The following is a 23,787-nucleotide window of genomic DNA, read 5'->3' on the forward strand; positions in this document are numbered from 1 at the left end:
TGAAGCGTCCGGGGACGGACTCGACGGAGGAGTGACGGAATCAGCCAGTCGGGTCAGCCTCGGCGCCCGTACCGTACGTGTTAGGTGCCTCTGCCTCGCTGGTTACCTGCCACCAAGCCAGCCATGCGTCGCACAGCACGCTTTCACACAGAGGTGTTGAGTCCATCTCAGTGCTACAGTCCCTTGATACTAGTATCTTGGTAGTACTTCCTCCGTTCGGAATTACTTGTCGCAGAAATGGATGTATTTAGATGTATCTTAGTTTTAGATACATCAATTTTCGAGACAAGTAATTCCGAACGGAGGGAGTAGGAGTACTATTTCCCTACTGCACCGCTGTGGCGATCTTTGCAAGATGCGGGGCCATATGACCCAGCAAACAGGCAAAAAAACAGCCGGGAAATTGCACTGCCACTTCATTGTTTATGATCAGTACCAGTGCCTAGCATTGCTCATGCACACGATACACATGTGTTAGGCAGCCTCTCCTCAGTTGTCATCAGTTGTCACTTGAGACTTAAAACGTCCTGCGCCGAGCATCGATCATGCTGGCCCGAGTTGTTTAATCGGTCTCTGTCAGAGACATCGATACAAGACAGATAGGATTAACCTGACAGACAAACTGTATTATATCATATACTGTAATTTACGAATAAACTAAGCTAAAGCAGCAACGGACCACATGCGTGAGTGTTTAGGCGCATATATTCGTCTGCTTTCCCTTGTCGTTGACAAATATCATTGCTTCCATTATACTACAAAAAAAACCACAATCTCCTATTCCTACTAACCCACACCACTGATTTCATTTCCGTCTCCTTTTGAGATGCTCGCACCACACCACACCACACCACACCACGCCACTGATTGATTTGATTGGCGGTGCGCGTTAGTGGTGGCCGGCGGCATTATTGACGCCGAGAGAGAGCTAATAACTAAAAATTCAGATTCAGACCCAACAGCAATATCAACCGAAACGAGGGCGGCTATCATTAGCCTGCGCGCCATGGTCGATCGATTGATTAATCACGCAAAAAAGAAACTTATACATCACATATATATTTACACACGCGAACATCTTCGGAGTCTTTGTCATGGAGCGCATTGCCCTTACCGGGCGTGACGAATGCACCTACGTTTCATTTCGGGCGGCGGCGGCTTTTCTTTTACGGCAATATATCAGAACGTGTGGTTTTATATCAAGTATATTGCATTTCAACGAAATTTGAAGACAAATTAGGGAGTCTCTTTCAATCGAAAATATCCGTGGTGGATGCGAGTTTTTGTCGGGAAGACTCTGCAAATAGAATCAAGAAAACGGAGGTGCATGATTAATTAATTGGGCATTTTTTCTTGGATACTACTACATCCGTCTTTGTTTATTGGTCCTCTTCGTTTTTTTTCAAAATTTGATCATAGATTTAACTGACAAAATTTTAATGCATGTTGATCGAAAATTTTCTTGGGTAGTGCCATTGTCAGTCCCAAGCCAACATTATGGATTAAGCAATGCCACTCATAATTTCTTGTGGGTGCACTTTTTAATCATAAATTTCTTGGCGAATTTGTTGCCAGGAGTACTGATTAACCCATGTTACTCTAGGAACAAATGCGCGTGGCATTAGTCAAGCAATCCCAGCTGGACACCCCGTTCTGTCCGTGGGCCCCACGCGTCAGTCAGCCCTCCAACTGGAGCACGCGGTTCCGCCGAACTCTGCCGGAGTATCGCGTTCACGCCCTCAACAATTGAAAATATTGCAGACAGATCCCTCGCAAGTCACACCAGTACATAGCCGCTCTTCCACTTGCCCCCCTCCTCGTCCTCCTCGCCGCGGCCACTCCGCCACCACACTGCCACGCCGCCCACCGTCGCCAATGCCGACCGGCCTCCTCCTCGCCGCCGCCGCGAAGCTCTGAAGGAGAACCGGAGGCGCCGCCGCCGCGTACCCCGCGCCGTAGCCTCTGTGCCGCGGCCGAGAACCGAGAGCCGCGAGCTCTCCGACGGCGCGTCGAGGTAACCGCCGCCGCCGCCGCCTCTCTCTGCCATCGCTGCTTAAGGCTCTCTACGGCCTATACCTACTATCTTCCGTTGGTATTCTCTGATCCGCCGCGATATCTTGCGGACTCTGCAGATTTCTCCAACTCCAACCGCTTTTACGGTTCTTGGTTCCGAGAAAGGGGGCGGGGGAGAATCCGGCGGCATGGGGAGCGAGCCCAAGGAGATGAAGTACAGAAGGAGGGCGAGGGCGCCCGAGCCGGGGGACTACGGGCAATGCGGCGGCGGCGGCGGCGCGGTGGACTGGGCCGCGCTCAAGCAGCAGGACCCGGCGGAGCTGCTCCGGAAGCTGGACGAGATACGGGACCAGATCACCCGGTCCTGCGAGGCCGCGGGGCCGCGGGGGGCGGACCCGCCGCACCGCATGGGCCGGGGCGCCGTCTCCATGCGCCACGCGCACGCCGACCCCCTGCCACCCCCGCCGGGCCGTGGTGCGCTGCCGGAGTACTACCGCTCCTCGCGCCACGCCGGCCGGTACGGGCAAGGCGGGCCGCCGAGCTCGTACGACCAGCGGTCCGTGTGCGACGACAGGTACGCGAGGCAGCCGAGCGGGAGGTTCCGGCAGCCGCGCCCGGAGGGGCAGTGGGATGGCTACGGGTACGGCGGCCAGGGGAGCGGCCACCACAGCTCGTGCCAGTGCGCGCAGTGCGTGCACGGCCAGCGGGCCATGCCGCCGCAGGAGGAGAGCATTCCAATGGCGAGGTTCTTCGCGGGGCAGCAGAGGCCGCCGTACCAGTTCGACAGGTCGGCCTCGTCGATATCGTCGGAGTACGACCGGAGGTCGGTGGCCTCGTCGCTGTACTCGCACCTTTCCATGTCCAAGAGAAGGGTTGAGTACTTCAGCAAGAGGGCGGACAGCTTCTGCCGGCCGGCGAAGGGCGGCGCGCCGTTCGTCGTGTGCAGCTCCTGTAACCAGCTTCTGCAGCTGCCTCCTGGGAAATGCACATCACCGAAGCAGAATCGGGTTCAGTGTGGCTCCTGCTCAGAGGTTGTTACTTTCAAGCTCAAGGGTGTGAAAGTTCACCCGGCGATCCCATCATCGTCATTCAGTGTACCAAAAAGTGTGAGAAGCTCAGATCGCCGGGCTCCTCAAAGTTCTGGGTGGTATCCATATGAGGATGATGACACTTCCAGTTTCGGTAGCTATCGACAGAAACAGAATTTTTCCGACAATCTGTCGCAGTCTTCTATTGGAAGCTATGGCAGCAGCACAAGCAAAGAGCGCGGGCCAAACAAGATCAGTCAGGTAAAACCTGTATCTGTCAGCAAGTCCAGATTTGCAGATAGCCCAAAAGATATATTATGTCAGGGAGATGCAGACAGTCAGGCCGAAGCTTCAGTTATTCGCACAATCAGTCCACAAGCCCCAGTTTTAGAGGACAAACTTGTTGATCCCTTTTCCAGCCAGCAAAATGATTGCAGTGGTGGGGATCAAATCAAGAGCAAGAGGTATGGCTTAAATAGCAAAGGAAACTTTGATGTTCGAGGTGAGAGGATTGATGTGAAATGTGAACAAAAGAGCAATGAAAGTCGGAAGGATGGATTTAGTGGAGAAACCGCGAAGAAGGCATATGGACAGAAATATCTCAAACAACTTAATGCTAGTTGTCCTGATGGTCACATTGGTAACAAGAACACGCGGAAGGCCAATAGTGATGATAGCAGGAGCAGCAGCTTCGAAGATGAAGCTACAAGCAAAAGGTATGAAGAAAAGAGCAAACAAGATGACAACAGCTTTGAAGTTCAGAGTGTTAATAAGAGATACGACAACTGCAACAAGGAAGGTTATAACAATGACTTTGGATTCGATAGCATAACTAAGACATGTGAAGAAGAGAGCATAGAAGATGATTATGCTAAATCACTGTCCTCAAACTGTGAAAATGCCAAGGGAGTAGCCAAAAATGAGTCATCAGTCAGTGAGCGAACAAATACTAGCTCGCATGTCTCTTCTGATGCTGGGCTAGATGAAGTTCAATCTTCAGCTGGTAAGAGTGGGGATTCATCATTTTTTGGTGGTTTCTTAAAGAAAGGTTTCAAGGATCTTTCTTTATTCAACCAGTCTATGGACAGTGTCAAGGTTTCGATCAATGGTCATCCAATCTCTGAGCGTGCTCTTCGTAAGGCGGAGAAAAAAGCTGGTCCTGTTAGCCCTGGTTCATATTGGTAAGTCATTTCCCCTCATTTGGAATTCAGAACATGTCCTGTATTTGCAGCATATGCTGTATATCCTGTTGCCTTAGTTCATCGTTTACTCTAGCTGTCTAGCATCATCTGCCAAGAACATACACTTTTCTTAGATGCTGCCACAATCAAGAGACAAATAAATTGATCTGTATTCTCCTTAAGAATAAATTAGGTTTAACGGTGAGAATCATGATGAAGTATACTGAACCACTGTTATAAAACGACCATGCCTGATTCCACTGCATAACTCTTATGTAATATTTCCTTCCATAAGCTAAAGAAAGAAGGCTTTGCTTTTTTTTAGCCAAATTGGCCATTTCATCTTGAAATGATCACTAGACTAGTCTGTACATTCTTTCATAGACTTAAGATACTTGTTCATCATTGATTTGTATTCTTTGGTGATTGCTCCACTAAATGCTTTAAGCTCAAAATCAGAATTCAATGTTTGTCCGCCTTTAACCAGAGGCAACATTCTGATGAGTATACTTAGAAGGCAGATACAGATGCATGATTAAATAATAGTTTGTGCAATATTACCATGTAGCTAGTTTATAATTTGTTGCAATTCCGTTAGATCTTCAGCACAGAGATAGTCGGTTACAGTAACTTTTAATTCACAGGCATTGGAAATTTCTTTAAAGCAAAGGTAACATAGTGTTTTCTCTCTTTGCTAATTCAGGTATGACCAACGTGCTGGATTTTGGGGTGTCATGGGGCACGAGTGCAGCGGCATTATCCCTGTAAGATAATTCTTTTCCATGGGATGCTTTCCTAGAACTGCGTGTTTGCATGTCATGACCAGTCTCTCATTTTGCAGCCATTTATAAAAGAATTCAGTTACTCAATGCCCAAGAATTGTGCCGGTGGGAACACTGGAGTGCTTGTAAATGGCAGAGAACTTCATCAGAAAGATTTCGATTTGCTTGTAAAGAGAGGCCTTCAACGTTTCTCTGAAAAATCATATACCGTTGATATCTCAGGAAATGTGATTGATGCTGCAACCGGCGACAAATTACGCAGCCTTGGAAAGCTCGCTCCTACGTAAGTTCCTCCTTTACAGACTGCATTTCCTCGGGAAGAGTGGGCTATATCTATATGTATATTTTTGCTATCTTCGTATAAAAGGAAACTTCAACTCATTTTGATGTTAACACTAGTGCAACATTGTGGCCAAGTAGTTTTGGGTTTCTAGATATCTACAGTCTTCGGTAAAAATTCCCTGGCATTAGTGATATGTATTTGACAAATCATCTAATGGCTTAATCAATTACCCCTCCTGTGATTCACTACTTGATATGGATTAATTACCTAGCAGCAGGGGACTGCCTGTAAACATAATAGGCCAAAGTCAGTGTGGTCATGCCTTATTTCCATGCAGTAGGTCAACATCATTTGTTCACTTTCTTCTTTGACCATTGCTTGCTGTGGTTATTCTAAACCTTTTGTTCAATTGTTGTTTGTTTTCTACACGAAAGAAATTACTGATATCATGTGAACTTGTGCAAGGTTGTCAGTTTAGTCGTCGTATGGAAACGTGCAAGCATTATGCTAGAACTTTTTATTGCTTTTAGCCACAACTTGTCTCAACTCTGAGTACCATGTATTTAATAACCTCTTAAAATTCTTGATCAGCAAATCGTCTTTATCAATTTCCTCTAAACCATGTTTTTTTTAGTCAGGCACTAACCATTTCAATTTTCAAATGACAGAATCGAGAAGATGAAACGCGGTTTTGGCATGCACGTCCCCGAAGAGATAAGTTAGCACTCTTATGACAGTCTATGATGATGTCTCCTTCATTTCCTACCCCCACCCTACGCCATCAGAAAGCTGCATTTTTGCGAGCTAAATCTTTGGACTCTGCTATGGAAGAAAGCCTTTTAGACCATACTACTTCTTGCGGCCTGGCCGTGCGGCAGCATCAATAATACTCCCAGGAAAGGAAAACCTATTTCCACACACTCCATTCCTTTACTTGAGATATATCTCTGTGATGGTATATTCGGGCAGAGGTATAGCCTCCAAGTTCCTCCTGTTGTGTTGTTTCTCGTCCCCATCTACTGCATATGTTCTTGAAGCAGTTCTCCCTCAGCATAGGTAGGCATTGGAATGTACCAGTATATGTCTTTTGTGGGGTTGTAATACACTGGTAGAATATTTCTACCTTGTAGAACCAACTGTAAATATCTATCTCTCCTCTACCACCTCCTGCTGGGGTGGCTGGTGTGTGCTTCCTGAAATGCAAACCTGGTTTGGACACCTGTCTTGTTCCGGAGAATCACGATTACTATCTGTCAGTTTGTACCATGGTTGGAATGCTATAATAACATGGTGTACATATTGCTGCAACTCTGTTCTTTGTACTGCTGTTCTTGTCTGAAGAGCAGCCAATCCTTGGGTTTCTCCCGGTCAATGTTGCCGGCACATGGGAATGGGTGGAAGCTGAAGTGAATACAAGCTGCATGTTTGAATCGATTGTGTCAGCATATCTTTTCTTTTTAATCCGAGTCAAGCTGAGACGTCATGCGGAAATTGGATCTTGCTATACAGTCAGAGATGGATGATCAGTCCGATCTTCAGTTGTCTTGCTTACCGGGCTGCTAACATTTTACCGCCGCGCGCTTTTCTTCTTCTTCTTCTTCTTTGAGGATACTAATGTTTATTCACCGGAGACGAAACACAACGTATGCGTTCAAAAGTGATCTAGATGCACTTATATTTCTTTTTACAGAGGGAGTAAGTTCGAACAACACTTCACAGACTTATGCTCCAGCTGATATCTAGGACTCAGTCAGTCTCTCAACCGCCCTATCTGTCAGTACGTACCATGTCCAACTTTGACCAAGTTGCAATGGGCCAATACTTTGACCAAGTTGCAATGGGCCAATGAGCAGGCCACATGGATGAAAAACGGTTTGTTCTATCTTCTCTTGAACAATTGAATGTGACTAGTGTTGTTATACTATGATTCATTCATCTCTGAAAGTGCTATCTTCATAGTAATTTATATTCCCTTTATCTTGGTACTGACATTTTTGATACTAGTGTAGTGTAAAAAACGCTCTTATACTGTGGGATGGAGGGATCGGAGTATATTTGACTTCCGGTCAGGCCAGCGCCCGCTTCTCCATGTTATATATATGTGATCCAGCCAGCCTTTTACTTCGATCCAAGCGTCTCTACTTGCTCAGTTGTGACCCTGCGAGAGTAATTTTCTATTGAGTTTTGAGTCTTGCATGTAGTACGAGTGAGTACTCACAGTCCCAGCTCACTACCATTGCTTGACTGAGCTATCTCCATCATCCGTCGGTCTCTATTACAAAGTTGAAGCACTTATTTTGAAACAGATAGACTATGTAGCTGAGCATGCACGCTGTAATCCTCCTCCTCCTCCGCCGCCGGGCCCATGGCAAATGGAGCAGCGACCCACCATCGGCGAGGGCAAGGAGGCAGCGGGGGACGCGGGTGCGGCGTTCATGCTGGAGTCCAAGGGCACGTGTTGACACGCGGGTTCCACCTAACCACGGCCATGGTGGGCCCGACGGTGCTCACCCCGCCGTACGCGCTCCGGGGCATGGGCTGGGCGCTCGGGCTCACCGCCGTCACCTTCTACACCTACTACCTCATGTCCCCAGTAGCGGATCTAGCCCATTGGGTCAGGGTGGGCCAACAATAGAACTGTTCATATAAAATATTTTTTCTTAATATTTTTTACTTTTTTTCCTATACTATAAAGCTATTCAAAAAATCCCAGGGTGGGCCGTGGCCCACCCTGTCCACCCTCTGCCTCCGCCACTGCATGTCCCACGTGCTTGACCACTGCGAGGCCGCCCCCACATCCGCTTATGCGAGCTCGCCGTCACGTTCTACATGGAACGAACGAAATTACCCATATCATATGAACTTGTGCATGATCGTCACTTTGGCCGTCATACGGAAACGTGCAAGTATTATGTTACTGCCCATGTTCACTTTTACAAGGCTTTGTAGATGTGTGCTCTCTGAATTGCAACCATGGTTGGTGCAATACACCTGTACCACCCATTCTTCAAAAGTACTACTCCCTCTGTAAAAAAATATAAGAGCGTTTGGATCACTAAAGTATTGATCTAAACCATTTTTGGAACATGGTTGGAATTCTATAATAATGCAGTGTGTATACTGTTGCAACTTTATTTTCGTTATGGTCAGTTTTCTTGGCTCAAGACCAGTTAAATCCTGCGTTTTTCCATGGTCAATGTGTGTCGCCGGCACATGGGCAAGCTGGAGGGCGAAATAGATACACTTTTGCATACTCCCTCCGTTCCAAAATAGATGACCCAACTTTATACTAAAGTTAGTACAAAGTTGGGTCATCTATTTTAGAACGGAGGGAGTATTTGATAGTCTGAATCACGTGGAGATTAATCAGGGCTTGGTTATCTTCTTCCTCTTTATTTGGAGTAGACTATATCATGCACTAGATTAAATTATGTATATTCAGAGAGAAAGCAGAGCATATGCCGAAGTGTTGGGTCTACTGACACTCCACAGACTTTGGGTTCAGTTGCTACGACCCAGTCGGTCTCTCAAGTGCCATGTCAGTAGTTGAACCTTGTAGGCGTGTACCATGTCCAACTTTGAATGTTTCCTTTTGCCATATCAGTGGTAAATCTTACCCCCATGAGAAAACACAAGAGACCTTGCGTGTCGATGCATTTTTTTGATGGGAAAAGAGATGTACGTGACGCCTGCATAGAGGTACGGTACGGTACGACACCGTAGTGCTACGAGTTAGGCGCCGCCGGACGTAGCGGCCTGCATGCGGGCTTGACCGTGCCGAGTAGGTCACGAAATGCGACATGGTCAAGGTGAGCCGCGCGCATGAAACCATGCATGCCATGTTGGTATACAATATTATGATTCTCGTGTTTGAAAATGCCATCTTTGAGCAACTGGATGGGGCCACTGTTGTTATACTATGATCCATCATTCACCTCTGAAGTTTGAAAATTGCTATGTTCGTAGTAATTTATATATTTGACTTGCGGTCAGGCTGGTGGTAACCGCCGGCACCTACTGCTCCGTGTGATATATGTGTGTGATCCTGCCGGCCTCACCTCCACCGGAGTACTCACTTGGGAGTTGTGACCCTGCGACTCCGGGAGCTATCTTCTTTCAAGTCGTGTATGCTGTGCTCCCTTGTCCCATCTCGCCAGCATTGGTTGACTGAGCCACCTCCATCGTCGGCCGGCCTCCATGTACTACGTATCTGCGCGTGCATGGTGACGCCGTGAGCCCGTGGCAGACCACCATCCATCAACCTTGCCGCGAACCCAAAAGCAAGGAGCACCCATGGCCGTCGCCGTCGCCGATGAGGCCGCGACGCGCCGCGGCGAGCGTGGCGACGGCGAAGGGAAGGCGGCGGCGGGGGACGCGGGGGCGGCGTTCGTGCTGGAGTCCAAGGGGACCTGGTGGCACGCGGGGTTCCACCTCACCACGGCCATGGTGGGGCCGGCGGTGCTGTCGCTGCCGTACGCGCTCCGGGGCATCGGCTGGGCGCTGGGCCTCGCCACGCTCACCGCGCTCGCCGCCGTCTCCTTCTACACCTACTACGCCATGTCCCGGGTGCTCGACCACTGCGAGGCCGCCGGCCGCCGCCACATACGCTTCCGCGACCTCGCCGCCGACGTCCTCGGTACGCACCATGTAGCTGCTTCATCATCATTGCTCACTCTCTTCAGCTTACTAGGCATGAGTATTTCTAGATCACCAATTTGATCGATAGAATTAAGTAACGTTAGAAATTTTATCTAAATACGATTGGATGGTATGTTTTTAGCATATAATAGTAACATTTTTGTTAATCGGATGTATATAGGCTCGTTTTAGTTTGTTTGTTCATTTATTTCAGTTCATATTAAAATATTAACATATTTTATATTTGTAGAACGGAGGGAGTACGTGTTTTATTGACCCTTGATGATCTAGAAATATCCGTATGTGCCTTAAAGGCTTAAATACAACTGAAGTGAGGTAGTACTGTAGTGTAGGAGTACTCATCAGTAGTTGATATGAACCGACTGATGAGCGGTATGATTTTTGGTAGGTTCTGGATGGGCGTTCTACCTAATGGTGGCCGTGCAGGGTGCTATCAACGTCGGGGTCACCATTGGCAGTATCTTGCTCGCCGGCAACTCTCTACAGGTAATCAGTCGATTATATTCTCTTTTTTTTGCGGATGAAGTCGACTGTATTCTAACCGTTGGGATGATCTGTGCTCACAATATTAGTGAGCCTCCTTTGTTTTTTTTTTTTTTTTGCAAAAATATTTCTAATGATGGATATATTGATATTGATTTGGTATTATTCTCATACTTTTTACAAAACTTATTAGCGCAGTGATGTCACTTGTGAGATACTCCCTTCGTTCCTAAATAGATGGTGTATAACTTCAGTTAAAACGTCAATTATTTCTAAGTTTGACCAAGTATTTAGAAGAAACTATCAACAACTATATATTGAATAAATACATGATAGAAATGTATGGTGACCCCGCAAAATATGTATTTAATGGTGGATATATTGATATTCATTCGATAATGTTTATCTTCATATTTTTGTATATATGCTTGGTCAAACTTAAAAAACATTGACTTTTTGACTCAGTTTACATACGTCATCTATTAGGGGATGGATACAATATTGTATACTACCAAAACTGCAATTTTGGAGTAACTAGTAGAATATCCGTGCGTTGCTACGTGCATTTGAAATATTTTGCCATAATACATGCAACATTAAATGACTAGTATTAGTTGCATGATTTCTTATATGTACATGACCTTTGTAATTCAAATCAAGATATACTATGCTGTGTGGAAACCTCCGGCTTCCCTACAAATCATTAAATGGCAAAGATTTAGTAAAAACTCATCCGGTTTATAAAACGTAAAGCGGAATAACAGCCATGTAATTCTTCGGAGAATGTAGTTGATCACGCTAAAATTGTGTTTTGATTTCACAAACATGTCACCCCCCTGCCCCCAACCCACTATTTGTTTTTATTCACGGTCAAATAATTGGTCTTTGTTGCGTTGGTCACTGATGTTTTGGAATGGAACCAATGGTCAATGGCCATCTTTGTCTTTTTGCCCTTAATATTGTCAAAATCTTGGCTAGCTAAATCGAAATCAAAACGTCACTCTAATTAAGTATCTAAGCTTAATTGATCTTCCTCTGACAAGTGTATAACTGTGCAGATTATGTACAGCAGCTTGGTGCCAGATGGCCCTTTGAAGCTGTACCATTTCATCATCGCCGTCGCCTCCGTGCTGGCTCTCTTGTCCCAGATGCCCTCATTCCACTCGCTGCGGTACATTAACCTCGGCTCGTTGGTCCTTAGCGTCGGCTACACCATCCTCGTCTCCGCCGCTTGCATTCGGGCAGGTACGCACAAACATCAACAATGATGCATATATGCTTCTATATCTATGTTGTACTCGGTGTTTTCATACAAAAAACAACCACAAAAAAACTTCAAAGTCGATCTCCACATGATAGGTCTCTCGAGCAATGCTCCGGCGAAGGATTACTCGCTGAGCACATCCAAGTCGGAGAAGACTTTCGACGCCTTCCTCTCCGTCTCCATCCTAGCCGCCGCGTTCGGCAACGGCATCCTGCCCGAGATCCAGGCCACGCTGGTACCTCCGGCGGCGGGGAAGATGGTGAAGGCGTTGGTGATTAACTACTCGGTGGCCTTCTTCACCTTCTACCCGCTGGCCATCACCGGCTACTGGGCCTTCGGCCAAACGGTCCAGTCCAACGCCATCCAAAGCCTGATGCCGAATGCAGGACCCTCGCTGGCGCCGAGGTGGCTGCTCTGCCTCACCGTCGTGCTCGTCCTCTTCCAGCTCTTGGCCATCGCGCTCCTCTACGCGCAGGTGGTGTACGAGGTCATGGAGAAAAGGGTGGCGGACGCGACACGGGCGAGGTTCTCGTGGCGAAACCTGTTGCCGCGGGTGGCGATGCGGACCTTGTACGTGGCGGTCTGCGCATTTGTGGCGGCGGCGCTGCCGTTCTTCGGCGAGATCGTGGGCGTGATCGGCGCCGTGGGGTACATCCCGCTCGACTTTATACTCCCCGTCGTCATGTACAACATGGTGGTGTCGCCGCCTAGGAGGTCGGTGGTGTATATGACCAACGTGGCGATCATGGTCTTGTTCACCGGCCTCGGGGTCATTGGCGCCGTCGCATCCGTGAGGAAGCTCGTGCTCAATGCCGGGCGTTTCAAGCTCTTCAACGACCATGTCGTCAAATGAATTGATTTCTTGCTTCTGTCACACGACCTCGATCTCTCGTCGGATATCTAGTTATGTATTGTTAGGATGGGTGCACAACATTTTTTATTTACTTTTGATAAACTGCATCGCAACACAATCTAACTACGGGGATAAACTCCACACGATAATATGGAGGCGTGTGGCACCTCTTTTTTTTTTTTTGAGGGAGGAGGCGTGTGGCACCGAGGAAGAAAAACACTACGCTCTGGCTCTCTGCTGGTTTGGGCCACGTAATGGGATGCAGCCCACGTCTAGTCTACCGATGGGCTTTTGGGCCTGCAGGATCGGGCTCCTTCGCTCACGCGGGCGCGGCCGGGGAGAGCAAAACACAGCAGTGTAAGGTTGTTTAGTCCCACCTCGGGTACGCAAGAACTACTCGACCGGTTTATAAGCTCGAGCGCGCCAGCAGACTTGTCCCTTCGGGGACATCCGATAAAATTGGAACGATACAGAGAAGATTAGCATGGCCCCTGCGCAAGGATGACACGCACAAATCGAGAAATGGTCCAAATTTTTTTAAGATTTTGCGCGCCGGTCCCTGGGACGTGTGTTCTCTATTGCATCTATGCCCCTGGAGCCTTCTTTCAGATTCAGCGGGCATTGTCTTTCCTTATACGTAATAATTTCAACAAGACCCTTCTGTCCGCCGGTATTTCCTTAGCCACGCCATATCCACTAGTCAATACTCTGTTTTTGTCAGCCCCTTCTCATCTCTGCAATCTATAGTCCTCACAGTTTGGCCCCTTTTTTTTCAAGACACGATTTCTCACCACCTTATGTTTCTGGTAATTAGACCCCTAACTAAATCTTAATCTCAATTGTAGGATATGTTGAGAATGATATCCTGGAGAACAAATTCATAGGTTCCGGTGGCCATCCTGGTCAAAGAAAAACAACATAAACCTTTGATGATCTCTATGCAACATAAACTAGATTTGGACATTTTGATGATCCTACATTCGATCATCAGAGCATACCTAAATATATAATACACGGTCAAAGAAAAAACTAACGTTAATCATGTCATTTACATAGCCACTCGTATTCACGTATTGACTCAAATCACTCATATAAAAGAGGTATGTGAGAACGAGCATGCAATTTATCAAAGGTTAATGGTTACGCCACAGATTGTCACAATATGGCACATTTAATGGCAATGACAGAAGCTTCTTTACCCCCGACATGTTACAACGACCTCAACGCATGACCAATATGAATGTAGTCGTGGTATGCCATTGCATGGAGGCAAAGAGATGATGGCATATTGGCAGACTTGCCGAAGATGAGGGGAGTATATGAGTAGTTGGTGGGGATGGAAGAAAACTCTACATTAAAAATGGGCACAAGCTCTTGATTGCATTAGTGTGACCTGGTGACACGAGCTGATGAATGAGTTACAGATGTGGCAGACATAGGTAGTGGGTTGTAACTATTTAGCAATAGCGGACTTTGTCAAAATCTTGTTTTGATAGGCCTAAACATCAGAAAAATAATTGTACATGTAAGTTTATATACCATTGTGGCGGTCATTTGTAATCCCGACAAAGTGGTAGGAGCATCAGGAGTGCACGATTATTGCCCTCCTTTTACATAACTTGTAGTTATCGGAAATATGGGGAAAAGCTATTGAAAGACCATCCTGTAGTAAAGAAAATCTGAAAGATGCCAGATAAAAAAAATTGAAACTTAACTCGGCTCATGTGGTTGGTGATTGTACAGATTTGCTTCATGCACAAGAATCAAGTCCCATGACCAATACTCTACCGTGTCAATAAAGCAAAATAGAAAAAAAAAGTGTTACAGGATGGCCAATATTTCTCTAAAAATGAGCTCCAATGTCTATGATTTTCATACATTGCTCAACATATTGACTTGACAAGATGTTCCATTCCACTTAGCAAATATTACATGCACATGTTTATATATCATGATGTCATTTCTCCAATGAAGTGATAGCAGCATGGGTGATGTAGGATGGAACCCTATGGAGACGATCTTTCACGTTTGGAATGGATCCTACGGGGAGACACGAAGAACGAGCGGAAGAAAACAAAGGGAATCACGGGGGAAAACGAGAGAAACACTCAACCGACAAGGAATCAATCACACGAGGGCTAGATCACCGAGCACACAAGGTAGCACAAGATTCAAAATCAACAAAGGTAAGATACACGAGTAACCGTTCTTCTCCGTGAGGAGGTCTTGGGGGTCTTCCCTTGAAGGGGTCTTGAATCCGCTTGGGGGATCTTCTCCGAAGAGGTCGTGAGCTCCGAGGAGAAGTAACCAAGTGGATGAGCAAGACTCTCACACAAAATATGAGCTAAACCAATGCTAACCCTAGCTAGGAGGTGGGAGAGACCTATTTATAGTCGTAGTGCAAATGGAAGTCAAAGTGAAGGGGTACAAGGGCTCCAGCCCGCGGGCGCGGTCACTCAGGTGCCGGACGTCCGGAAGACGTCGGAAGTCCGGAGGCTCGGGACAGTCCAGACATCCGGCAGGGCTCGGACGTCCGTAGATTCGACTCTGTCGTGGGTGCGTCGGACGTCCGGAGAGGGCCGGTCGTCCGGAGCTTCGGGACGGTCTGGACGTCGGATGACTGTCGGTCGTCCGTAGATTCGGCTCGGTTGCCTGTAGCCCGGTCATCCGGTCCGCTTTGGACATCCGTAGATTTGGTTCGGGTGGTCAAGTACCGGACGTCCGGAGAGCTCGGTCGTCCGTGTCCTGGGACTCGTTAGACGTCCTTTGACTTGGTCGGTCGTCCGACACCTGTAGCTTCCAAAGCAGCTCTTCTTCTTGTCCATCACGCTTGGGGTCCTTGCCGTCTTGGCTCTTATGTGTAGCTGTTCCGTGGCTCTTCTCGAAGCACCTGATCACACATAGAGTTTTCGAATGAGGTAGTAGCCATGTCTCGTGAGTAGAAAGAGGGAGTTCGGAGAGGAGTGAGTTCACCTTATCTTCAATAGCCTTGGCTCGAGCTCGTGCCATGGGTCCAAGTGGTGTTGAGGGAGGTGTAGGTACGTCCATCGGGATGAGCGAGGGATGCTCCGCACCATCTCCCCCCCCCCTTGGGAGAGATCCGACCTCGGATCAAAAGCTTCATCTCCATGGTATGGCGCGAGGTCCTTGACGTTGAAGATGTCGCTCACATTGTACTTGCCTCGTGGTAGGTCGACCTTGTAGGTGTTGTCGTTGTAGCGTGCTAGCACCTTGAAGGGTCCATCGACTCGAGGGAGAAGCTTGGACTTGCGTTCATTGGGGAAGCGGTCCTTGCGAAGGTGTAGCCACACGAGATCACCAATGTTGAAGATCATGGGTTGTTTGTTGATGTTGAGCTTGGTCGCTAGTCGTTGTACTTGGCGCTCAATGGCGTGCCTTGTATCCTCATGCATCTTCTTGATGTAGTTTGCCCGTTCACTCGCATCCATGTTGGTGCGCTCTTGTAGAGGAAGAGGTAGAATGTCCAATGGTGACAACAGGTTGAAGCCGTAGACGACCTCGAAGGGGGACTTGCCAGTAGTCGAATGTCTTGCATGGTTGTAGGCGTATTCGGCGATGGGTAGACATGCTTCCCACTCCTTGATGTTCTTCTTGATCAACACGCGAAGTAGAGTGGAGAGAGTCCGGTTTGTCACCTCTATTTGGCCGTCGGTTTGAGGATGGTATGCGGATGAGAACAAGAGCTTGATTCCGAGCTTGGCGCAAAGGGTCTTCCAAAAGTAACTCAAGAACTTGACGTCGCGGTCCGAGACAATCGTCTTTGGCACTCCATGAAGTCGCAAGATTTCCCTAAAAAAGAGATTGGCAATATGTGAAGCATCGTCTATCTTGTTGCAAGGAATGAAATGTGCCATCTTAGAAAATCGGTCCACAACAATAAAGACAGAATCCTTGCCATTTTGAGTTCTAGGCAAACCAAGTACAAAATCCATGCTAATGTCTTTCCAAGGTTGATAAGGAATAGGAAGGGGCATGTAAAGACCATGGGATTGAGCTTTAGACTTAGCTTTGTGACATGTAGAGCAACGGTTGGTGAAGCGTGAGACGTCGCGGAACATCTTGGGCCAAAAGTAGTTCTTGGAGAGCGTGGCGAATGTTTTTTCGCGTCCAAAGTGTCCCATGAGTCCGCCTCCATGAGCCTCTTGCAAAAGGAGCAAACGAAGAGAAGACTCGGGAATGCATAGTTTGTTAGCTCTCATAAGATAATCATCTTTTATGTAATATCGTTCCCAAGACGTGTGTGTCAAACACTTAGCATAAGGAGTAGCAAAAGAAGGATCATGCTCATACAAGTCTTTTATATGCTCAAAACCAATAACATTCAACTCAAGTTTAGTGACAAGTGTGCATATGCGTGAGAGTGCATCCGCAACTACATTTTCCTTACCCTTAATGTATTTGATCACATATGGGAAAGATTCAATAAATTCACTCCATTTGGCATGTCGCTTGTTCAACTTAGTTTGACCTTTTAAGTACTTAAGCGTTTCATGATCAGTGTGTATGACAAACTCACGAGGTCTAAGATAATGTTCCCAAACATGTAGCACACGCACTAAAGCATACATTTTTTTGTCATAAATGGGATAGTTAAGTTGAGCACCGGAGAGTTTTTCACTAAAATAAGCAATGGCTCGTTTTTCTTGCATCAAAACTCCGCCAATTCCGGTACCACTTGCATCACAATGAACCTCAAAAGTTTTGTCAAAGTTGGGCAAAGCAAGAATCGGAGCATGAGTAAGCAAAGACTTGAGCTCATCAAAAGCGGTGGATTGCAAAGATCCCCAAACAAAAGGAGCATTCTTCTTACTCAAGGCGTGCAAAGGAGTGGCGATTGTGCTAAAGTTTTTCACAAAGCGGCGATAAAATCCTGAAAGACCAAGAAAACTACGCACTTGTTGCAAATTGGTGGGTTGGGGACAAGTTTTAATTGCCTCAATCTTAGATTCATCAACATGGACACCCTTGGAAGAGACAACAAAACCCAAGAAAACCACTTTGTCAACACCAAACGTGCATTTTTTTCAAGTTTCCATAAAGACGTTCCTTGCGAAGGGTTTGCAAAACAGATTTAACATGATTAATATGCTCTTTCATGGTTTTGCTAAACACAAGAATATCATCGAAGTAAACCACAACAAAGACTCCAATGTAAGGTCGAAGCACATGATGCATAAGACGCACGAAAATACCGGGAGCTTCCAATAAACCCATAGGCATGACTAATCACTCATATAAGCCAAATTTGGTTTTGAAAGCAGTTTTCCATTCATCACCCTCTTGTATGCGGATTTGATAATAACCACTTTTAAGATCAATTTTTGAGAAAAAGTTGGCTCCACTAAGTTCATCAAGCATATCATCTAAGCGCGGAATGGGATGCCTATAGCGAACGGTAATAGCATTTATAGGTCTACAATCAGAACACAAACGGAAACTTCCATCGGGCTTAGGCACAAGTATAACGGGAACGGCACAAGGGCTTAGGCTTTCACGTACATGACCGTTGTCGATGAGTTGTTGTACTTGCCATTGAATCTCCTTAGTTTCTTCGGGGTTGACGCGGTATGGAGCTTTGTTTGGGAGAGGCGCTCCGGGGATGAGGTCGATTCGATGCTCAATGCCTCGGAGAGGAGGTAGACCCGGAGGTAGCTCATCGGGGAAAACATCTTGGAATTCCTGCAAAATAGATTGAAACACTAAAGGTAACTCATGAGAGTTGTTAGTTGTTGTCTCTCCATCCTTGCACACAAGGACAAAGTGCATAACACTCGATGGGTTCTCACACACTTCTCTCATCTCACTTTTTGTGGCAAATAGGACTAGGTTTTGCTCTCTAGGCGAAGAGGCGCTCAAGTTTGGCTTGTGGCTCTCACTCACTTTTGGGTGGATCACTTTCTCACTCTTCTCTCCATGATGGGGGCTTGCTTGTCGGCTATCAGTTGACTAGGAGACATAGGTCGTAGCACATATTCCTTCCCTTTGATCTTGAAGCTATAGTGATTGGTGTGCCCGTTGTGGATGACACCACGGTCGAATTGCCATGGTCGACCAAGAAGGAGGTGGCAAACGGTCATTGGGACCACATCACACTCCAAAGTGTCCTCATATGCACCAATTTTGAAGGAGACTTGGACTGTATGCTCGACTCGTATAGTGCCGGAGTCACTTAGCCATTGAACCTTGTAGGGATGCGGGTGCTTCCTCTTTACCAATTGAAGCTTGGAGCATAGTTCTTCACTTGCCAAGTTGTGGCAACTACCTCCATCGATGATGACCTTGACGGACCTTCCATTGATGTCGGCCTTTGTGCGGAAGATGTGGCATCTTTGGTCTTCTTCTTGTTGATGTTGAAGAGTCAAGACCTTGGAGACAACGAGAGCGGGGCTCGAATCTTCATCACAAAAGACTTGATCATCTTCATCCTCATTCACTCGCCGGTGTATGGCCACTTGCTCAAGGGCTTCCATTTCCTCTTCACTCATGGAGTCATAGGTACCATCGTCGTTGAGGATCATGGTGCGCTTGTTCATGCATTGATAGGACTTGTGGCCTTGGCCGCCGCAAGTGAAACACTTGAAGGAGCTTGTCTTGACGATCTCATCAGTCGGAGTAGATGAAGAAGCACGCGGCTTGAAGTTGCTTGTAGTAGGAGGAAGACGACTTGAAGTTGCCGAAGTTTTCTTGTAACTTGACTTGTCGTCGTTGCTTGGAGAAGGCTTGGTTAATGTAGATGTTGGAGGAGTCGTCGAACCTTGGTTGGTGGAGAAACCGTAGGTCTTGGATGAGTACTTGGCGTACTTGAAGTCATCTTGCACTTGACGTTCGGCCTTGGTAGCTTGATGCACGAGCTCAATGAGGTTGGAGTATGGTTGGAAGTCGGAAATCTTCTTGATGGGATGATTGAGTCCATTCAAGAAACGTGCCATAGTTTGCTCATCATCTTCCATGACACTGGCTCGAATCATGGTTATCTCCATTTCCTTGTAGTATTCTTCAACACTCTTTGTTCCTTGCTTGGTGTAAGGGCATATTTATTCCCAATATGTTTTGGTGATTGATGACAATGCTTGTGCGGATTAATCGTGTGCGTTAGTTCTTTCAGAGATTCATCCATTGGTACGAGACGATTTCCTCCCCTCGGTGTTGTAATTCAAGACGGTGTAGCTCCTTCGTTTCGTTGTTGGTGGACTAGTTTCGTAGGAGTCACCGTACTATCAAGAGGGGATCCGTTTTGGTAAGACTTGGGAGGAATCACACATACACATCATTATCACACCCGTCGTCTTTCCTTCCGCATCTCTGGAGCTGCTGTTTTCCCCTTACTATGCTCTGCTTTGCCCTAGCGGTAGTACCGCGTCCACAGCGGTAGTACTGCCGAAACTCCACAGCGGTAGTACCGCTCTCAGAGCGGTAGTACCTCTCCAAGCGGTAGTACCACTCTCAGAGCGGTAGTACCGCTTGGGTGTTTCGGCCGTAGTACCGCTGTGCGTCTCGGCTACTTCCGCCTCGATTCTTGAACGAATTTTTCATGTCGGGTTTTGCGGCACTAAGGGAGGTAGTAGGGGCGGTAGTACCGCTCTAAGCGGTAGTATCGCCCTTCCCTAGCAGTAGTACCGCCCTGGTGACAGGGCCTTGGGCAGCGCGGCATACCACTGGGTCTAAGCGGTAGTACTGCCCGGAGCAGTAGTACCGCTCTTCCCTGGTGGTAGTACCGCCCTGGGGTCAGGGCCCCAGGCAGCGCGGCAGTACCGCTGGGTCGAGCGGTAGTACCGCCCGGAGCGGTAATACCGCACTTCCCCAGCGGTAGTACCGCTCTGTGCGGGGCTGGTGAGTGGGATAACGGTTGGATTGTTCTTCCCACTATATAAAGGGGTCTTCTTCCTCAAAGTTGACCTACCTCTTTCCCCCAAAGCTCCATTTTTGCTCCAAGCTCCATTTTCGCCCGATCTCTCTCCCTAGCCAATCAAACTTGTTGATTTGCTCGGGATTGGTTGAGAAGGCCCAGATCTACACTTCCACCAAGAGAAATTTGATTCCCCCCACTTATCCCTAGCGGATCTTGTTACTCTTGGGTGTTGAGCACCCTAGACGGTTGAGGTCACCTCGAAGCCATACTCCATTGTGGTGAAGCTTCATGGTGTTGTTGGGAGCCTCCAAGTGTTGTGGAGATTGCCCCAATCTTGTTTGTAAAGGTCCGGTTGCTGCCTTCAAGGGCTCCAATAGTGGAATCACGGCATCTCGCATTGTGTGAGGGCGTGAGGAGATTACGGTGGCCCTAGTGGCTTCTTGGGGAGCATTGTGCCCCCACACCGCTCTAACGGAGACGTACTTCCCTTTAAAAGGAAGGAACTTCGGTAACACATCCTCGTCTCCACCGGCTCCACTCTTGGTTATCTTATCCCTTTACTTTTGCAAGCTTACTTGAGTTATATCCATTGCTTTCTTGTGTGCTTATTGTCTTTGCATCATATAGGTTGTCCACGTAGTTGCACATCTAGACAACCTATTTCATTGCAAGTTTTAATTTGTTAAAGAAAAGTTTAAAAATTGTTAGTTGCCTATTCACCACCCCCCCTCTAGTCAACCATATCGATCCTTTCAATTGGTATCAGAGCCTCGTCTCTTTATTAAGGACTTTGCCGTCCGAAGAGTATGGTTGACACCAACGACGGTGCGGAGGAGCACTCCAGTGTGAATCCCGTCTCGTCTTCGGCCGAAGGGGGAACCTCCGTCTCTCGTGAGGAATTCAATGTGGCTTTAGACACATTGAAAACCTCCATGACGGCCGAGGTTAAAAGCATGTTTACTGAATTCCTAGAGGGACTCAAACTATCTACCTCGCCGATGAAAGTGGGTGATCCCACTAACAAGGTGACGGATGCTAACCCCGACAAGGGGGAAGCTAATAGTGAAAAGAGTCCGTCTACTAGTGGTAGAAATGGCACCGGCATCTATGCCCATGTGGAACCCCCGGTGTATAAAGGACCAATCCCCTCTACACATTTGAATCATGCCGGTCCTCCTCCTAAATATGTGAAAAATGAAGATTATGATTCTTGGGTTTATCGCTTCAAGCGTCATTTAAAACATGTGAATACTAACCTTTGGAGAATTATTGAAGAAGGTTTCTATCCTCATGATCCAAGCAACTTCACCCCTCGAGAAGAAGTGGACAACCAATTCAATGAGAGTGCTCTCTTCATCATCCAAGATGCTATCCTTCCCGAAGATCTCCCTCATCTTCGACCTCATGTCATGGCTAAAGAAGCATGGAAGTGTGTCGAGCGTATGTATCAAGGAAGTGCTAGCATTCAACGCTCCAACTATGAAGTGGTGCAAGATGAAGCCATGAGTTTGCAATGAAAGAGGATGAAGAACCTCGTGAGCTCTTTCGAAGAGTGACCAAACTTGCGGTCGCACTCCGAGATCATGGGAGCAAGGACACGGATGACAACTGGATCAAGCGCAAGTTCCTCAAGGCCATGATGCCCTACAATAAGGCCATGTCCTCTGTCATCCGCCAAAGACCGGACTTCCACTCCATGACCTCTGGTGAAGTGTTGGATGAGTTTGTTGCAATGAACATCTTGGATAAGACCGCCGACAATGCGGTGCTCCGTTCCCAAAGGGCAAAGAAACCCAATCTTGCCTTGAAGGCCAAGGTTAGTGTGGAAGAAGAAGAAGAAGAGGAAGATGAGGAGAGCAACCCCGAGGACACGAAGTATGATTATCATGAGCACATGGCTCTTGCCTCAAGACAGTTTTGGAGTAAGAAGACTACAAGACCCAACTTCAACAAGAACAACTCAAGTGGCCTCAAGGGGAAGCAACTGTTGGAAATATGCCCTAGAGGCAATAATAAAAGCATTATTATTATATTCCCTTGTTCATGATAATTGTCTTTTATTCATGCTATAATTGTATTATCCGGAAATTGTAATATATGTGTGAATACATAGACCACAATACGTCCCTGGTGAGCCTCTAGTTGACTAGCTCGTTGGTCAACAGATAGTCATGGTTTCCTGACTATGGACATTGGATGTCATTGACAACGGGATCACATCATTAGGAGAATGATGTGATGGACAAGACCCAATCCTAAGCATAGCACAAGATCGTGTAGTTCGTTTTGCTAGAGTTTTTCAATGTCAAGTATCTCTTCCTTAGACCATGAGATCGTGTAACTCCCGGATACCGTAGGAGTGCTTTGGGTGTACCAAACGTCACAACGTAACTGGGTGACTATAAAGGTACACTACAGGTATCTCCGAAAGTGTCTGTTGGGTTGACACGGATCGATACTGGGATTTGTCACTCCGTATGACAGAGAGGTATCTCTGGGCCCACTCGATAATGCATCATCATAATGAGCTCAAAGTGACCAAGTGCTTGGTCACGGGATCATGCATTACGGTACGAGTAAAGTGACTTGCCGGTAACGAGACTGAACGAGGTATTGGGATACCGACGATCGAGTCTCGGGCATGTAACGTACCGATTGACAAAGGGAATAGTATACGGGGTTGCTTGAATCCTCGACATCGTGGTTCATCCGATGACATCATCGAGGAGCATGTGGGAGCCAACATGGGTATCCAGATCCCGCTGTTGGTTATTGACCTGAGAGCCGTCTCCGTCATGTCTGCATGTCTCCCGAACCCGTAGGGTCTACACACTTAAGGTTCGGTGATGCTAGGGTTATTAGGAAGACTTGTATGTGAATACCGAATGTTGTTCGGAGTCCCGGATGAGATCCCGGACGTCACGAGGAGTTTCAGAAGGGTCCGAAGGTAAAGATTTATATATGGGAAGTTGTCAAACGGACACCGGAAAGTTTCGGGGGCATATCGGTATTGTACCGGGGCCACCGGAAGGGTTCCGAGGGTCCACCGGGAGGGGCCACCCCTCCCGGAGGGCCACATGGGCTGCGTGGGGAAGGAGCCAGCCCCTGGAGGGCTGGGCGCCCCCCCCTTGGGCCCATGCGCCTAGGGTTGGGGGGGGGGGAACCCTAGAGGGGGCGCCCCCTTTGCTTGGGGGGCAAGTCCCCCCTCCCTGGCCGCCACCCCCCTTTAGATCCCATCTAGAGGGGCCGGCCCCCCTTGCCCCTTCCCCTATAAATAGAGGGGTGAGGGGAGGGCTGCATACACAAGCCAAGGCGCAGCCCCTCCCCTCCCCAACACCTCTCCTTCTCCGTCACGAGCTTGGCGAAGCCCT

The 23,787-nt window shown here is 47.5% G+C and overlaps 2 protein-coding genes and 1 non-coding gene across 3 annotated transcripts; all 3 read left to right on the forward strand.

Moving 5' to 3' along the window:
- Nucleotides 1-1,838: 1,838 nt before the first annotated feature.
- Nucleotides 1,839-6,505, forward strand: LOC119349754. Its single transcript, XM_037617841.1, has 5 exons — nucleotides 1,839-2,014; nucleotides 2,133-4,222; nucleotides 4,926-4,986; nucleotides 5,064-5,287; nucleotides 5,956-6,505. The coding sequence occupies exons 2-5, from the start codon at nucleotides 2,202-2,204 to the stop codon at nucleotides 6,008-6,010; spliced, it is 2,361 nt and encodes a 786-aa protein (XP_037473738.1). The 5' UTR covers nucleotides 1,839-2,014; nucleotides 2,133-2,201; the 3' UTR covers nucleotides 6,011-6,505.
- A 3,075-nt stretch (nucleotides 6,506-9,580) lies between these two features.
- On the forward strand, nucleotides 9,581-12,546 carry LOC119350970 (probable GABA transporter 2). Its single transcript, XM_037618559.1, has 4 exons — nucleotides 9,581-9,923; nucleotides 10,335-10,432; nucleotides 11,488-11,674; nucleotides 11,789-12,546. The coding sequence occupies exons 1-4, from the start codon at nucleotides 9,581-9,583 to the stop codon at nucleotides 12,544-12,546; spliced, it is 1,386 nt and encodes a 461-aa protein (XP_037474456.1).
- Nucleotides 12,547-12,980: 434 nt separating this feature from the next.
- LOC119351498 lies at nucleotides 12,981-13,083 on the forward strand. The gene has a single exon (XR_005169986.1). It is a non-coding gene; the product is annotated as a U6 spliceosomal RNA (small nuclear RNA).
- Nucleotides 13,084-23,787: the final 10,704 nt, after the last annotated feature.

The sequence above is a fragment of the Triticum dicoccoides genome, chromosome 1B, assembly GCF_002162155.2.
Source record: "Triticum dicoccoides isolate Atlit2015 ecotype Zavitan chromosome 1B, WEW_v2.0, whole genome shotgun sequence".
Taxonomy (NCBI): domain Eukaryota; kingdom Viridiplantae; phylum Streptophyta; class Magnoliopsida; order Poales; family Poaceae; genus Triticum; species Triticum dicoccoides.

Coding starts and splice junctions, on each gene's coding strand:
- LOC119349754 (XM_037617841.1), top strand. CDS start 2,202: ATGGGGAGCGAGCCCAAGGAGATGAAGTACAGAAGGAGGGCGAGGGCG. Junction 4,223..4,925: donor GTTAGCCCTGGTTCATATTG/GTAAGTCATTTC, acceptor TTGCTAATTCAG/GTATGACCAACGTGCTGGAT. Junction 5,288..5,955: donor CTTGGAAAGCTCGCTCCTAC/GTAAGTTCCTCC, acceptor TTCAAATGACAG/AATCGAGAAGATGAAACGCG.
- LOC119350970 (XM_037618559.1), top strand. CDS start 9,581: ATGGCCGTCGCCGTCGCCGATGAGGCCGCGACGCGCCGCGGCGAGCGT. Junction 10,433..11,487: donor TCGCCGGCAACTCTCTACAG/GTAATCAGTCGA, acceptor ATAACTGTGCAG/ATTATGTACAGCAGCTTGGT. Junction 11,675..11,788: donor CGCCGCTTGCATTCGGGCAG/GTACGCACAAAC, acceptor TCCACATGATAG/GTCTCTCGAGCAATGCTCCG.